The 16,573-nt window shown below is 38.6% G+C and overlaps 2 protein-coding genes across 3 annotated transcripts in view; both read right to left on the bottom strand.

Annotated features, from left to right (window-relative positions):
* slc35b1 (solute carrier family 35 member B1) overlaps positions 1-2,100 on the bottom strand; it is an 8,892-nt gene extending 6,792 nt beyond the window's left edge. The window contains exon 1 of the mRNA XM_016480951.1: positions 1,308-2,100. Within this exon, the coding sequence (XP_016336437.1) occupies positions 1,308-1,429 (122 nt within the window). The 5' untranslated portion in view covers positions 1,430-2,100. The remainder of the gene's footprint in view (positions 1-1,307) is intronic.
* Positions 2,101-3,822: 1,722 nt separating this feature from the next.
* On the bottom strand, positions 3,823-16,059 carry LOC107684644 (protein FAM117A-like). Of its 2 annotated transcripts, XM_016480949.1 has the most exons (8): positions 15,542-16,059; positions 11,755-11,903; positions 8,759-8,854; positions 7,171-7,290; positions 6,463-6,579; positions 6,243-6,369; positions 5,837-5,990; positions 3,823-4,399 (listed from the first exon to the last, which is right to left on the bottom strand). In XM_016480949.1, exons 1-8 carry the CDS (start codon positions 15,657-15,659, stop codon positions 4,132-4,134), a joined length of 1,149 nt encoding a protein of 382 aa, XP_016336435.1. In that variant the 5' UTR covers positions 15,660-16,059; the 3' UTR covers positions 3,823-4,131. The 2 variants fall into 2 exon arrangements, with proteins under 2 accessions (XP_016336435.1, XP_016336436.1); XM_016480950.1 differs by lacking the exons at positions 11,755-11,903; positions 15,542-16,059 and adding an exon at positions 9,262-9,321.
* Positions 16,060-16,573: the final 514 nt, after the last annotated feature.

Genomic DNA, 16,573 nt, shown 5'->3' with positions numbered 1-16,573 from the left:
TATATATATATATGTATATTCCCATTTTGTTGCTGATACACATTTCAGTTTAAAAAATCATTATTATTCTGTAGTTTCCTCTTAGTTCTTTTAAGTATAACGAATTGACTCTAGTCCAGTTTTTCTTGTACTGATTGAATATATATTATATCTTTATATACATTTATACTGCGTCATTCTAGATCCTTGTAGTAATATTTTACATAATCTGACTAGCAAGATTTTCATTTGAACAATAATGTAGCCATTTCTCACATATTATAAATAAAAAAAACTAACTAGTAAGATAACAAATGTTACTAGTAGCTAACAACTGGGATCGACACGGAAGTTCGAATAGCAGTTCCTAAATCTGGAATAAATCCTAGTATGAATAAGCACTAGTAACTAATGAATAATTACTAGTAAAATCAGTAAAGGTTTCAGCAACAACTGGAGAACATACTAGTTGAATTACTTGGGGAACTTCTAATTAGTATCTATAAAGAGTTACTAACAAAATTGAAATACAGACTCCTAGGTAACTTTCTAGTAATTACACTAATATTATATTACATTATATTATGCTACTACCTATTTTAAAGCAGTGGTTCTTAATCAGGGGCCAGTTGCATAAACTACTTAGACTAGTTTAAAAAAATTAGTCATCTAATATGTTTACTTCAAAACTGGTCATAACTTTCTAAATCCAGTTACAAAAAAAGGTAGATTGCCCCAATTTAAATAAGACAAGACAGACTGATTACCTCCTGACTCCATAAACTTCTCGGGGGCCCAAATGTGTCTTGATTTTTTAAAAGTTAGTTAAAATAAAGTTGTACAAATTACACTGACAATACAGTGAAATTATTTATCTTTTATTACAATAGAAGCACCAGGGGTACATATCAGCTTAGATAGAAGGGGCTTATTTCGCAAATATTGTTCTGTACAAAGAGGGGCCTTGGAGTCAAAAAGCTTGAGATCCACTGGCTTACAGGAATATATGCTAGAGCTGTCAGGCTGCACGTCTTCATTTACTGAACAGAATGCAGAGTGTCAACTATCAAGATGAATAGCTGAAGAGTCGTGTCCACTCTCTCCAACGTTACTTACAATTGCAACCACATGTACAGAGAGTAAATTAGTGCAATGATAGCAACTAAGGAGTAATTAAAATGAATTAACGGTTAACTGAGTAGTAGTCAAATTAATGAAAAAAAAATACAGAAGTGCAATATCTCGTTAAATGAATCTAGGTCTAGAAAGCCATGCACGCTCTTCAAATGCAATGCTGTCTGGTACTCAGATGTCACTTCACTACTCACATTGTCTCCTGCAGTATCCCATAGTAGAAGTAACACACGAACACTCCGCAGAAACACACGATGAACCGGAGCCGTTCGTTCTGCCAGAGAGACGGTTTGCTCGCTGCCTTCCCGGCGGCCATGCTATCGTCCAGCAGTCTCGGTATGGACACGGACACGGACACGGCTCCGCTCCCCGTACCCCGCGCTCCTGCGTCCCGATCCACTCTACCGGCGATCGGTAGCCCGGGAATGATGACGCGACTCTAGACCCCCCTCTTCTCTGCTCTGATGATGAGGCTCTCCTTACACTTCCGCTATTATTACCATGCGTTTATTTGTTTTATGCAATTTACAGATCAGTAACGTTAACGTAATGAACCGCGCGCTAGCTGTGTCCAAACAGCCGCATCCTGAAAACGACGTGCGAGTGATTGCATGCATGTAACGCGGCGTCTGTTTCCAGATATTGCGAGGAAGCCTCAAACGTTTGAGTAATTCTCTGCTCGAGATGCTGAGTTAAAGGTCTGTTTTTGACATGTAGTATTAGCTGATGATAACCATAGACATATGATGATAACTACTGCTGCCTCTAATAAATGTTTTCATTTGACGCGTCAAATGACACTAGAGGAGAAGGACCTGAGAAACTCCAGGTACTCTGCTGATATGCCTGTAACTTTATCAGGAGCGAAGAGAGAATTAAAATACAGAATTACGCCAGGAACAGGTCGTTATTTGCTGAATCGCGTTGACTTCCCTCCCAGCACAGGTTTTCGCCTCAGTCTGTTTCTGTGCATTACTGATAGTACGCGGCTTGAATTTTATTTGGGTATTAGATTCAAGTCCCTGTAAACAAATCTGTGGGGCCTTTCTTGAAAATAAGCAGGTAGGATTTTTACGTAGCGGTATGTGTATTACTTGGATTGGTCCAACTAAGCTAAAGCTGACGACATGCAGCCAATCACATGGCTGGGATCTTTAAGAGGGCGGGGTATAGAGTTCCTCATTCACGTAAATTTGAAATTTAGAATTCCAATTCCAAGTGTTACATTTTAATGTACACGTATAAATGTATATTACAGTGTAATATAGACAGACAGACAGACAGACAGATAGACAGACAGATAGATAGATAGATAGATAGATAGATAGATAGATGTGAGACTTATGCTCAAGAATGCATAATTATAAAGCTGATATACAGAACAACAACCACACTCTTATTTCTCTGCACTTCTCATTTATTGCAGCCAAAACGGAGTAACATAAATGTACAATATAGAAAACAAAACAGGATTGGTGTACAATAACTGTACTCAAGACAAACAATCTGAAAACAATGTAAATAAAACGGCACCCTAACAGAACAAGGTAACAAGTCAGAACTTAAAAAACTGCATGGACGATGCCACGACTGAGACACAATCCATGCGAATATATGGGATAATAACAGTGCTTCAAATGACAGCAAACAATAACTTGCTTGACGTCTCGTTCTTTATGATATGCACATATTGTACTTGAATGCAGCAAACTTGCTTGTGTCTTATGTGTCTGTAGAACCAGCCTGTGCTCAAATGAACTGAACAATATGACCACTGTGGGTAAGATTAGTAGTCAAGTCTGAAGTGAAATTCAGTAAAACATACAGCACACTTATCAAGTGCGTAGCAAAATAAACCCTTAATGGGGTCCCGTCGGTATTCTTGTCTTACACCGAATTTAAGTGTCAGCGGCCCACAATGCATGAAGACCTCAGAATAAACAAGTAATAATGGCCTCTGCCTTTTCCTCATTACATTATAACTGTAAAAACAGTTTCTCTGGATCGGTGAATCTCACAGAATCTATTAAGAAAATATCCCCATCATATTTCAATCCAAACTCAAAAGATAAAATAGAAAAATAACCAAGTCTATCTTAGTACCTATTTTATACATACATATACAAATATTTATTTATTTTTTAACTTTAACACAGTAACAAAATATGTCCGTTACTTGTCCTACAATTATGACAATAAAAAAAATATATATTTTGATTGGCGGTGAAATATGACGGGACATTTTTGACAAGCTTTGTAAGATTATGGATAATAGCTCTTCACTGAACATTTGGAGGCATTCATTAAACACCTACAGTTCAGAGCTGTACTTAATGTCTAAATGTATATATTTTGAACTACTAAACACACATGCTGAGAGTATTCAAAACAAGTCCCAGCCTTCAAAAACACCGGCTGATGAGAGACTCTCTGGTCTATAACTGCCTCTTTTGTGCTGGTAAAAAAAGTCCAGCATGCATTAAAGACCCGTGTCTGTAAATACTGAATTAAGAAATTTAGAAATGTAAGGTTTCTGAACCACAACTCTGTAAAATTGTGAGTGGAGTGGGTCAGGCTTATAATGCACGTTTTATAGTCTGTCTGATAGACAAAATCAAAAGACTCTTCTGACAGAGCTAAAAATATATTCATACACAGATGATGAATAGGCATCAGTATTGTTTTATAGAAATGATAGAAAATATAGCAATAGGTAAATGCTATAATGTGAAACGAAATGATCACAAGTGCCAAGTAGAGTGTCCTGATGTCAAAAGTTCGCCAACAAATCACATCGGAGAGAGTCCACCGTAGTTTTAGATGAAGAAAAGTTCTCCATTTTGTTCTTCCATCATGATTTTTTTCCCTCTCTGTGCCGATCAAAACAAATCAGATACTGAGTGGATGGCGTGAGCAGTTTCTCCTCTTTGAGACGCTTTGATGTCAAAGTTGCTGATGAGATGGGACAAAGGCACAACCAGCTTTAGTTTTTCTTTTCTCGTCATGAATGTGCTCCATTCACAGAGAGGTGGTGGTAGGGTCTGGGAGGGTGCCGCTCAAATAACCACCCACAGCATGTCCCGGTGTCTGGCAGGAGGCAGCACTCTGAGCCGAACAGCCAGTGACGGGTGAAACAGAGAGGCCACGAAATAACAGGTCCATAGAAGGCAGGAGGGGCTTGAGGAGACTGACAGGACAGAAGGCGGAGCCACCGTGAGGTGTGAAGTTCACCTTGTTAGGGTCAGGACAGGAAGGCTGAAGAGGAGCATTCCTATGACAGGCAAGGCTGAAAATAGAAGATTGATTGCATATTATATATAAGTACTTCATGTGTGTATATATATATATATATATATATATATGCATACTGTAAACAATGATTTTTTATGACATCTGGTGCTAAATGTGCTTAATTATCATGAAAATGGCCTTCTTATTGTTTGACGGTCTCTATCATTCACTTTCAGTTTTTGAATACTTTTCTTCTTTGCTGATGAATTCTTGCCATGCTTTGTGTACGCAGTCATAATCATAAAGACTGTTCTTCTTAAAACTCCAAACGAACCACCGCACCGCACACACTCTCTGCTCCGGTCCAGAGACACGATAGCAGGGAACAGATCACATGCGCGAGTCGGCGCAGACCACAAAATGTATCGGAGCTATTTGAATTCTACACAGAATGCTATATTTTATAGCAATATGGATGAGATTGTAGCTGGCATACCCTGTCAAACGTGGCTTTACGAAGCTCAACGGCTCTGAACGGCTCTAGCCCAAGCTGTGATATAAACGAACGCTATTGGCTATTTTAAAAAGGGGCGGGGCTGCTTGATATGTCCCGCCCTGTCTTCCTGCTTCAGTTAAAATGACGTCAACACAGAGTAACGCTGCGTGTTTCTAAGCATTTCAGGGGACCTTTAAGGTTACAGATGCTAAACAGGCTTCCTTGATTGGCCATTTTTGGAAGTCTGACAACTCTCCCATTTCACCCACGGCTTGTACTAACCACTGCTAAACACAGTGAAAACAGCTTATACTACACTGATATACAACCTAGAGAATACAGACAATGAAAAGAAAAATATTATTTTATTTATTTACTTATTTTATTTTTTGAAAAAGGCAGAAGGCCATTTACAAGACAGAGAGTAGCGATTGATTGATCAAATAATTAATTTAATTTAATTAACTGCACTAATTGCTGATTAATTAGATGCATTGAAAACTTAATATTCAGATTAAGAATATTTGCATAAAAAAAGGCCCAAGATCAAGATAATGTAAATGTATGGTCATTTTAAGAATACAGAATAGACTTGTATTATTTTCTTAACACCATTAATAACACTATATTAATGTGTTATATTGACATCCCTTATTTAATATGTTTTATAGGTCACACTTTAGTTTGGGGACCAATTCTCACTATTAACTATTACTTTTGCCTCAATCAACTCCTAATTTGCTGCTTATTAATAGTTAGTAAGGTAGTTGTTACATTTAGGTATGGGTTAGGATCAAGGGATCTAAAATATGGTTATGCAGAACAAGGCATTAATATGTGCTTTATAAGTACTAATAAATAGCCAATAAGCTAGTAATATGCATGCTAATAAGCAGTTAGTTAGTAGAGAGAATTGGTCTCTAAACTAAAGAGTCACTGTTTTATGTTTATTTCCTATCTAACACATACAGCGGTTTGTGTTTGTGCTAAACTTACATGGCCTCCTCAGACACACGTACTCTCTCACAGCCCTCTGGAGGTTCTCTCTGAAAGACGTACGTCTTGTTGGGACGAGGAGAAGAAGATGGTGGCTCAGAAATACATAGAGGAGGGGAGGAAGGCGGACAGAGCGGCCCACACACAACCATATCTATACACAACACACACACACAGATAAAGATAGTCATCAGCCAAATACATATTAGCAATTAACAGTTTCACACAGAACTTCCTGTCATGTGTTGATAAAATATGAATGACGTCCCTAAGAGCAAGTTCAGTTTGTGCTATTTTTTCAATTGTTACGGAGCACATCCATCTTTGGCCATCTTGTCTCAATTTGACATGGGACATGAAATATAGACTTTATAAAGTCTGTTTCTATATTTATACATATACTGACCGGTGTCTGTGATGGTGCAGGGAGAGTGTGAGGGAGACAGCTGGGCAGGAGAAGGGTCGCTCTGTGAAGCGCTGCTGTACCTCTGAGCTGGGACAGGGGCTCTGTGACCATCTGGTACCTCAAGAATCTAAACACACACCAAAAAAAATAAGAAAATTCAGATGGTTCTGAAACTAAAACAGTAGATCAGAAACACACATACAAACAAATACACACTGACTTTGTGCTGTTCTTTTGCTGTTTCAGACACAAAGACTCCCTCCAGCTCCAGATTTAGTCCTTCAACACTGCGTCTCAGTCTGGGGGCCAATCGGCTCAATGGAATCAGAGGCATCGTCTGCACACACACACACACACACACACACACAAGACTATCAATGAATCAATGATGAACTGACTTTAACTGAAAATGAAGTGTTTTAAACCTATATGTGTACAAGTACAAGCTGAAAGGAAAAAAAAAAAGTGTGTGTGTGTGTGTGTGTATATATATGGCAGTTGAATGTAACCTGAACACATACCATTGTCCTGCATGTGTGTAATATAATAAACATGCATAGCATACAATGCACATAGATTTATGCATATTGTCACCTCTAAATATACTACTGTACAAAGAGAGCCACTGCCACATAACCAGCTTTATGTGTGTGTGTGTGTGTGTGTGTGTGTGTGTGTGTGTGTTTTCGCCATATCAATGGCTGTAGCTCACTGACACCATCTAAGTAAAGCTGCTCTGTTTTTAAATCTCTGTTGCTAGTGAGATGTGGGCCAACCTGAGAGGCTTAACTCATAATGACTGATCATAAACAAGCACAACCTTTCTGTTGATGTCCCTGAGTGTGTCACTACTGTAAACTAACAAGCTGGTCAAAAATACATTGATACATTGTTTAGAATTGTGGTTTGTGTATACATTCTTGTTTACCTGTGTACTTCCAGGCGTGCGTGTTTGGCTGTTGTGAACGTGTTGGTGTGTGTGGTCACAGTCCATGGCAGGAGGTGCATGTCTGGAGTGTTTCTGTAAGGACTGACGAAGCTTAGCAACCTGAACGAGAGAAATATGAGTTATAGTATCAGATGTAAACTTATAAGGTGCAGAGAAGAGGTGAAACCTAACTGCAATGCCCTTCATGCTGACCTACAATAAAGGTTATACTTTCTGTTCAAAAGTAGAGTATTCTCTGTGGATATGCTTGTAAAAAGCAGCTGAGATACCACTGAAGTAAAATGAGTCTAGAATTGAAAATCGGTTCCTGAAAATGGGTGGGACAGGGTGGCCTGGACTAATTTGAATAATGGGTCTAAATAATAATGGTTTATTATTTGATTGCTGTCAGGAAGTTTATATTATTTATGGCAGCAATGGTGGGTGATATGACCAATATTTAATTTAAATAATTTTTATCACATAATGGTACACTACCGTTCAAGAGTTTTTTTCTGTAAGAAATTAAAACTTTTTTTTTTCCAGAAAAGACACATTAAAGGTAGGGTAGGCAATTTCAGAGAGGCTAGCAATACCAAGCTAGCTTTGAAAGCATAAGATCCCACCCTCCCTGCAAATCACTCTCCAAAGCCAAGCCTCCTCCAAAACACATGAACACTCACAGGCAGACCAGAGACTAACCACCCAATGAAACGCTGTCAGATTACCTCACGTCTCATTCACTGGTTAGAAAACATACATTACAAAGCGCATAATATTACAATAATAGTGCCTTTCATTCTCGCTTGGTCTGCAATAGTGTAATAAATTGCACTGATGACGTATCATGTCTTTTTAAACTGGGTGCGCAGAGGTACACAAATACATATGTTGACAGGCAGGTAAGACAGCCTATCGTAAAGTTTGAACCAAATAATCTGATTGGTCGAACATTTTATGGCCCTACGCCTTCGACAGAGGACATAAATACATATAAATACATTTAGGCGCCTTACCTTAGTGATTGCTATTGGGATGTGTAGAGACTTCCAACCAGCCTAACAAAAAAAGTTTTTGAACCAAATCACCTACCCTGCCTTTAAAATGATCAACAGTGACAGTAAAGACATTTGTAAAGTTACAAAAGATCTCCATTTCAAATAAATGCTGTTCTTCTGAATTTTCTTTTCATCAAATAATCCTGAAAACCATTGTTTCCACAAAAATATTAATCAGCACAGCTGTTTTCAACATTGATAAGAAATGTTTCTAGATAATAGACTGATTTCTGAATGATCATGTGACGCTGAAAATTGGAGTAATGATGCTGAAAATTCAGCTTTGTCATCACAGGAATAAATTACATTTTAAAATATATTACAATAGAAAACAGTTATTTTAAATAAAGAGCAAAATATGCAGCCTTGGTGAGCATAAGAGATTTCTTTCAACAGATATTACAAAAATCTTACCAAACCCAAACTTTTCTGAAGTGTAGTGTGTATATTAAAACAATTATTTCATTGGAAATTTAATTTTAACTAGTTCAAGTTCAAACAACATTTTCTGGCCAACATCGATTACTTACCTCTCTGAGGTGTTCAGCGCTACCCCATGATGCCGAGCGCTTATGACCACCACCCCCTCTCCGCCCCCGTGTCTCCTCTATCCAGGAACTGGGAGTCTAAGAAAAGAAAGAAAACAAGCTTACATTTGACGTTATTTTAAAGTTACTAATTTACAAAAGCTCACACCCGCAATGGTTTCTCAGCGAGACATCAAAGCATCATTTCATTCAGCATAATCAAAACTGAACCTCCCCTCACTGAATACCAACTATCTCAAACACCCTCAGACTTTACATAAACTAATCCAGCCCTTTCCACCGAACACAAGATGGCTAATAACACACCCTCTCCCTCAAATGCTGCTCTTTCATGCACCAGTTCGAGATAAAGCATCCGTTCCTCAGAGCGGTGCGCCCCGCTCGCCAAGTGTTGCCATGTTTTTCTGTATGTCACAAATGGAACTGAAAGCTGCTTCCGCGCCTCACTAAACGTATTTGAATACGGGACAGAAAACGTGACACACCTGCAACACACAGACACGCCCAAACACACACAGCTGTGCGGAGACGTGCATGATAGAAACCACCGACTCCGCTGCACCACATTTCAAAGACGTAGAGGGAAAAACACCAACGTGTTTGTCCTCAAGTGCACTCACACAGACAGACACCAGCGTACCGTCATGATACCCCCGTCCTATGGTCCCAGGCCTCTGAGAAGAAGTGGGAGCCCAGCTAGTGCACACTATATCGCTGAACACCAAACGATTATTTTCCAAGTGACCCAATCACTGAGCTCCATCTCAGAGCTTATCGTAACCCAAAAAGTGTCCTCCTCCTGTGTCTCCGTCCCTCTCTTCCTGTCCCTGCCAGAGGTCACAAATGTCTTATGCGGTTGGGATGCTAATGCAACAAAATGCAGTTGAAGTGAGCCATATTAAAACATGTCATCACCCCCGGCCCCTGGGGTGCGACATCAGGACTAACCATGTCTGCTTAGGGGCTGGGGGTTTCACATGGCCCAGTGGGGGCAGGCTTGCGGGTTAATTTAAATATAAATTCGGCCCTTATTCCTTTCTGCCTGGACACCCGCCTGCCCGCCCTCCCACATCAGGCTGCCGTGGGATTAGGCCTATAAACGGACATTCAGTTTGAGGGTCTGTATGCGCAGCACGCTAGATGCTGGCTAAAGTTTCAGAAGTCCCCTTCTGCACTCAAGTGGACCGGACGGGTGGTCAGATGATGGGGGCTGGGCAGACTGTCTTGAGACTGTACAATTGTTAACTGTTGAATGTCCACTAAAAGGTGGGTGGCATTTGTTCATCAAGAAAGAAATGCATGATGTAACGTGAATTTATTAAAGTAGGGGTGTGAGTGGGGGTTTTGCTTGTGCATTGTATGTATGTGTGTGTGGCACAGTCACTATGAAGGTCATGTTAAACAAAACCTTTTTTGACTGACTGGTTATCAGTGAAAGCATAGCAGATCACCTGCTGAGAGACAGCCAAACTGGATGTAGCATCTATAAGGAAGCAACAACCATCTGAACAGACACTCAAACCACTGCTCTCTCAAATCAGCAAAGCAACGAGGTGGTTCAGTGCAGTGTTTACAACTTCATGTCTAGTCTAATAAGTAAAACTACAATTTTCAAGAAAATGAGAGTTGTAGGGTGGTTTCCCAGGGCATTGCTAAGCAGTTTCAAAAACAAATTCAACTAAAAAAAAATCTACATGACTTTCAATGGTGCAATTCACAGCATCAACAGAGAGAATTTCTTTCACGTGTAATCAAATGAAATACACTAATGTTCCAAGTCTTTTATGCTCATTAAGGCTGCATTTACAGTGTTTGATCAAAAATACAATAGAACAGTAATATTGTAAAATATTCTTACAATTTAAAATATCTCTTATTCTATTTGAATATATTTTAAAATGCAGTTTATTCCTGTGATGGCAAAGCTGAAGTTTCAACATCATTACTCCAATCTTCAACATCACATTGATCCTTTAGAAATCATTCTGTTGCAAACAGTTGTGCTGCTTAATATTTTTGTTGAAACAGTGAAATAAAAAAAAAACAATTTCATTGAAATCAAAATCAATGTCTTTTACTGCCACTTTTGAGCAATTTAATACACCAATGTTAAATAAAGGTATTCCTTTCTTGCAGAAAATCTTGCGAACCCTAAACCTTTGAACACTACATCCAAATGAATCAGAACCTAATCAAACTGTAACCAAAGAAAAACAAAACAGAATCAAGAGCTTGTGAATCTGAATTAAATTAAGATGGATGGCTAGGATTGGAATGGCTCAGAGACCCTTTTCTAAAAGTCTATGGGATTTTTGCCCTTTTTAATTATCCGTACTGAGATATTCTCACGTCTGATTGCTTAGAAATAATAATAGCACATAAACTCTCATAAATAAGCAGCATTGCACAAACAGTTAAATGAACGTTTCTTACTGAATCTAATTATGTGAACTGTGCAAAACCTTTACCAAACTGAGATGCTAAATCAAAACAAACAGCCCCAGCAGAGAGACTTTCAGCTTTTGTGTTTGACTGAATATAGCAAACCCCAGCAGGCATGTTGGAGCAGTGCTCCAGGAACCCATATGGAACCCATTTGGAAAAAACAATATGGCTGCCGTTCCAGGCTGAGTTTTCCTAAACTCCTTCCATTACCAGCCAAACTCTTTCTCTCCGCAAAGCCAAGATCTTTCATTAGCAACCGCTTGACTTCAGCTTTCTAAAACAAACACTATGTCCCCTGGCCATTTAAGAAATATACTTTGCAAACAACACAAGTGTTAAAACAGCTGTGCATAATTCTATATTTGCATCATATAAGGCAGATCAAACCAATGGTTTGTTGTATTCCCCACCGAGTAGTAAAGTCTCCACTCCACATGGTCAGACAGGACCTCCTTTGTTTGCTATTAATATCACAGACTGTGTTAAAGGAATAGTTCACCCAAAAGTGAACATTTGTGTGGGAAGGATCACACCTGTGTGGCCTTGTCATTGACACAGGTAACCGGTTGACACTCTGGTTCTCTAGGCCAGTTGCCCTGAAGGTACTGTCCCACCAGAGTGTCCAGAGATAATGTCCGTCGCAAGGTTGGCTTCGGCGGGCGACCCTTCATCTTGTACTCGCCTACAAAGAGAGGATAGGGAAAACAGAGTGAGAGAATGAAACGGTGAGATGTTTTTAAAATAATAAATGAAATTCAACAATAAAAAGACACATAGCATGGACTACTCTATCCTATTTAGAACATATGCAATGAGCTAGAAGTGAAACTTCTCCTTTTTGATTCATTTGATAAAAAGGTACAACATTTTAACAAGGAACTGAATTACAAAAGGCTAAAAAAGGCCGTTTTATTTCCTATATGAATACTGGATGCCCCTCACATGCATTAACATACTACTGTTTGAAATGTATGCAGTAAAGCCGACTTTCACTTACTATTTTTATAGAACACGAAGCAGTGTATATATTGAATATAGCATAGTATTCAGAAAATAATAAAGTAGTAGTCCACTTTAATCACAGCCAATTTAAAATGAATAAATCACAACAACAATATAATTTTATCTTTTTTTTAATGCATAAATACTTCTAATTTAAGTAATATAATAATATATCCTTTTTTGCACTACATAACTTTTTCTGTATTACAGTACTGAGAATCAGGTGGGAAATGTGCTTAATTTGCATGAAAGTAACAACAGCTTAAAATAGCCCGAAAACAGTGTGATGAATGTGATGGAAGTAAACACCATTGACTTCTCATTGTTAATGCAGTTGATTAAACTGGAATAGATAAGCTGAATTACCAAAGCCTAAATTACTGAAGTCAGCCAAAAAGAAGGAGAACGAGGCCGGCGTCCCATGAGCATGTGCACTAATCACTGTGCCACAGCTCTGACATTAAAATTTGTTTCTGATGATGTTTATGTATAATAATCTTTTCAATTTATCCCGTGAGCTGGCACTTTCAGACGCTTGTAAATCACCCTGAAACACATTCCATGCACGAAAGACTTGTTATAAATAGACGCTGTTGTCATAACGGATGCTGAACATCCTGGTGCTTCATCAACGCACTGCAGACAAGCTAGTTATCAGGCTCTTGCCCAAAATACTCCAGAGGATCATTTTCACACGTACACAGGATGGTTTTCTTTCTTCTGTGCACTGATCATGTCATAGGAACTAATAATGGTACACCTGATCTCCGACCTTGTCAGGTCCTTCCTGGATCCACTCACCTCCTCCCAGCCCCTGGGGTCTTTTCAGTGGGTTTGGGAGACTTTTGATGGTGGAAGTTTACTGGTGGATGTTAAATAAGGCACACTTGTGTAGTACGGAGAGACTATTTTGTCACTGAGTTTGAGGGTGTGGTATAAAGCAGGTTGGGTGACTATGTGTATGAGATTGTGACACTGTAAGGGTTGAGGTGTACATATGGTTTGTCTGATAAGGTGCAGGAGTGTATGTGTAAAGGAATCTCACGAACAACAAATCCAGGTCACATTTAACCCCAATGTGTGTGTGTGTGTGTATATATATATATATATAATTTTTTATTTTAATTTAAATTAAATTCTAACTGTAATGTACAAATACTTACATTTCATTGCAATTTTTTTGCATTATGGTAATGAGAATGAGGTGAAATGTACTTAAATTTGCATGAATGCAAAAAGTCTCTATTTGCCCAAAGAAACAAGTTTTGTTTTCTTAATGCAAATGGAATTTAGGTTGAAACGTGACCTGGACATGTTCTTGACAGGTTTGATGAGATCATCTGTGTGTTTTTCTCCAACAGCTCATGTATGCGTTTCAAAGTCCTGATGAAAAGTGCCAATGAGCTGCATAGTTCAAACTCATACCCTCCTTCTACAAGCATAGTGGGCAGGATATAAAAATACACATACTGGCATATGGACTAAAGTTACACACAGCCAAACATGTTAACGCTATGAACTAAACCTCTGGCCACCGCTTGTGCTCCTTTGTGTTCCCACAGAATATAAACACATGCCATGATATTGTGCCAAATTCAGTGATGGCTAAAGAAGCCTAAGCTCATGTATTTTCTTTCAATAAACAGATTACTCATGATCAGACCAGGAAAAATGTGAAAAACTTTTTCAGCACTGATTTAAAGCTGAGAGAATACTATACTCATATTGGTAGCTGAAAGTACTGCCAGTGAGTCTAGACGTTTAATTAACATGCAAGATGTGAGGAGGGATGTGTAAAACTTCTTGAATGACTGATGTTTCAGTTCTGTGGAGATTTCTGCCTTGTTTTGTGTGGGTTGCACACATGACCAGAGGGATTTGCTGTTTACTGCCTTGGTAAATCACAATAAAAAAAAAGTTATTTTGGTCATTCTATCTCGGTTTGTAGACTGCCGTGTGGAAGAGCTACTCTTCTCCAACAGCCTTGTGCATTGTGAAGATCTTGTTGCACTCAGAATCAAAGACCCTTTGTGATTCGCACATTGTCCTAAAACTAAAGACATGTCTTTTCCAAAGTATTCTCACCTAGTTGAGGAAATCTGACAATGTGCTGATGTAAAATATCTGAGACAGCCTGACACCTATGAAAAATGTCACACTAAGACCAAAGTTTACTAAAAACACAGACCTATTGTTCAATATGCACTAGAAAAAAGTTGTAAATAAAACATATTTAAGTATTTGTTAAAAGAAAATACTACTTCAGTTTTTCTACTTCACAATTACATGATTATTCAGTGTGTTACTTGCGGTTTCTTTGTAATTGTTTATTAAATTTATGGAGTGAAAATTGTTTGTAAAGCAATTTTTATTTCTGTGTGGCTGTTATGCCAATCATTATTAAACAAGAGTTTACAATGTCCGTCTAACTACTCCTGGTTGGTATCATATTAAAATGTATTAAATTATTCAAATGCAATGCATAAGTATACAACTCTGTCAATCAATAATGATCAAACTAAAGGATCTGAAACATAACCATCATAAAGTATGCAAATGCACTAATATTTTACAACACACGTGTTATTATCGACCAAGCTTAATATGCAACACTCAGTTTTACACACAATTTAACAGTGGATCCCTGCTTCGTTTCTCTACCCACCAAAGGGGCCTGAAAAAGGTTGAAGCCCCCTTGATATACGATACTAAACCTGCAATTAAAATAGTTCCGTGTAGTAAAATGCTTGAGCAACACAAAACAATGTAAGAACTGTTTCCAAATTTGACATCTTGGTGTATAACAGCAGGTCGCTGGAATGTGACAGATGTAATGTGTTTTTCCTGATGCTGCCTGTAGATATTTATGATGAAGCAAAACAGACCTCTTGAGCACTGGACACACACGGTTTATGTGCTGAACATGCCAAAACAGTGATGAGAGTTGATAAAATATTGCAGGCAAACAATAACATCTTTAAAAAGTGACTTGATACGGCAGACCTGCTATGTTTATTCAATCCCATGCCATGCTTTGTGACCATCATGGCCACAAAACATGTAACGTTAGGGAATAAGGTGGGGGTCGTTCAGTGAACTGAGAACATTTCTGCTGCACCGAAGCCATGAAAAGAGCAGCTGAACTAAAGGACTAATGCAGATTATCCATTCACATAATTAATATTAGCATCATTATACCTAACAAAGGAGAGAGTTAGAATTCTAAGCAGAGTTCGAATGGATAGAAGAGTTGGGCATATCAGTAAATTAACTCCATGGCATTATAACGTGCTTTGGCGTGTTTCTCGTGTTTTTTACCTGCTTTGGTGTCTTTGCAGCGCGCTGCTGTTCGGTTCTGGAGCTGAAACGGGACCGTGGCTCGGAGGGGCTGCAGTCCTTGATTACCCACCCGGGCCACTCCAGTCCGACACGACATTCCCACAGTCGCTTTGTGCTTTCAAAAGTCTTTAAAAAGTTCACCAACCTCGCAAACTCCAGCGTTTACCTAGAGCTAATACTCCAGCAAAGGTTTTCGTCCAACTTTGCCGTCAAAAATAAAAGTTTGTATGCAAATATTTTGATTTAGCACACTCGCTAGCTAGTCAGCTACTTTCTTTTGTGATGATAGTGAAGTTTTCCATAACTAATTAACGTTACTTTAACAAAATACGGGTTTTTTTCCTGTGTGACAAAGCATATAAACTTTTATGCACCGTCCTAAACGGTTTATTCCACTTGGCCTAGTAAACGTATAGTTGAGGAGCAGAACTACATTGTATGGGCTGCTACAAATTCTTCAGTGCACAATCTGACAACAGACAACCTACACACTCGTGTCGGATTCAGAGCACTGCACAGCGTCTAAACACATGTTTCCACTCTGATTGGCTGCGAGAAAATACTACTCACGCCTAATGGTACACAACTTATAAAATATCATGTTTTAATTAAGTTGTTATTTTTTTTATTAATTTTTTTACTGTATGTGTATGTTAAAAGTACATACACATACAAAAAAAAAAAATTTTTTTTGGCGAAAAAAACGTGCCAAAAGTGTAAGCGCGGAAAAATGGAAGTCAGAAGCATGCAGATCATATTTATTTTGCGTTAGCATGAAGCTGCAGTTTCACAATACATGCATTACACTTACGAATAACAGTAAAATGCTGCAAATATTTTTTTATTGCGCTTGAAACGCGATTTACACCTTTACAAAGCTTCTCTTGCGCATGCAAATTTAATTTACGCTTACAGTCTTATGTACACTTCCACAACTCTTACCCTGCGTATGCAAATCTTTTTGACGTCATTCTGCCTTCATACCCCATTGGTCGATGGCAGCATCGATCT

Source organism: Sinocyclocheilus anshuiensis, unplaced genomic scaffold (genome assembly GCF_001515605.1).
Source record: "Sinocyclocheilus anshuiensis isolate Anshui unplaced genomic scaffold, SAMN03320099.WGS_v1.1 scaffold573, whole genome shotgun sequence".
NCBI classification, from domain to species: Eukaryota; Metazoa; Chordata; class Actinopteri; order Cypriniformes; family Cyprinidae; genus Sinocyclocheilus; species Sinocyclocheilus anshuiensis.
This window is presented reverse-complemented; position numbering and strand designations above follow the sequence as displayed.

What these genes read in the sequence shown, in the direction of transcription:
- LOC107684644 (XM_016480949.1), bottom strand. Translation starts at nt 15,659, where the DNA reads ATGTCGTGTCGGACTGGAGTGGCCCGGGTGGGTAATCAAGGACTGCAG. An exon ending in GCGCTGAACACCTCAGAGAG is followed by an intron (nt 7,291 to 8,758) that starts GTAAGTAATCGA and finishes TCTCTCGTTCAG; the next exon opens with GTTGCTAAGCTTCGTCAGTC. An exon ending in CGTGTGTCTGAGGAGGCCAT is followed by an intron (nt 4,400 to 5,836) that starts GTAAGTTTAGCA and finishes TTCTATTTTCAG; the next exon opens with CCTTGCCTGTCATAGGAATG.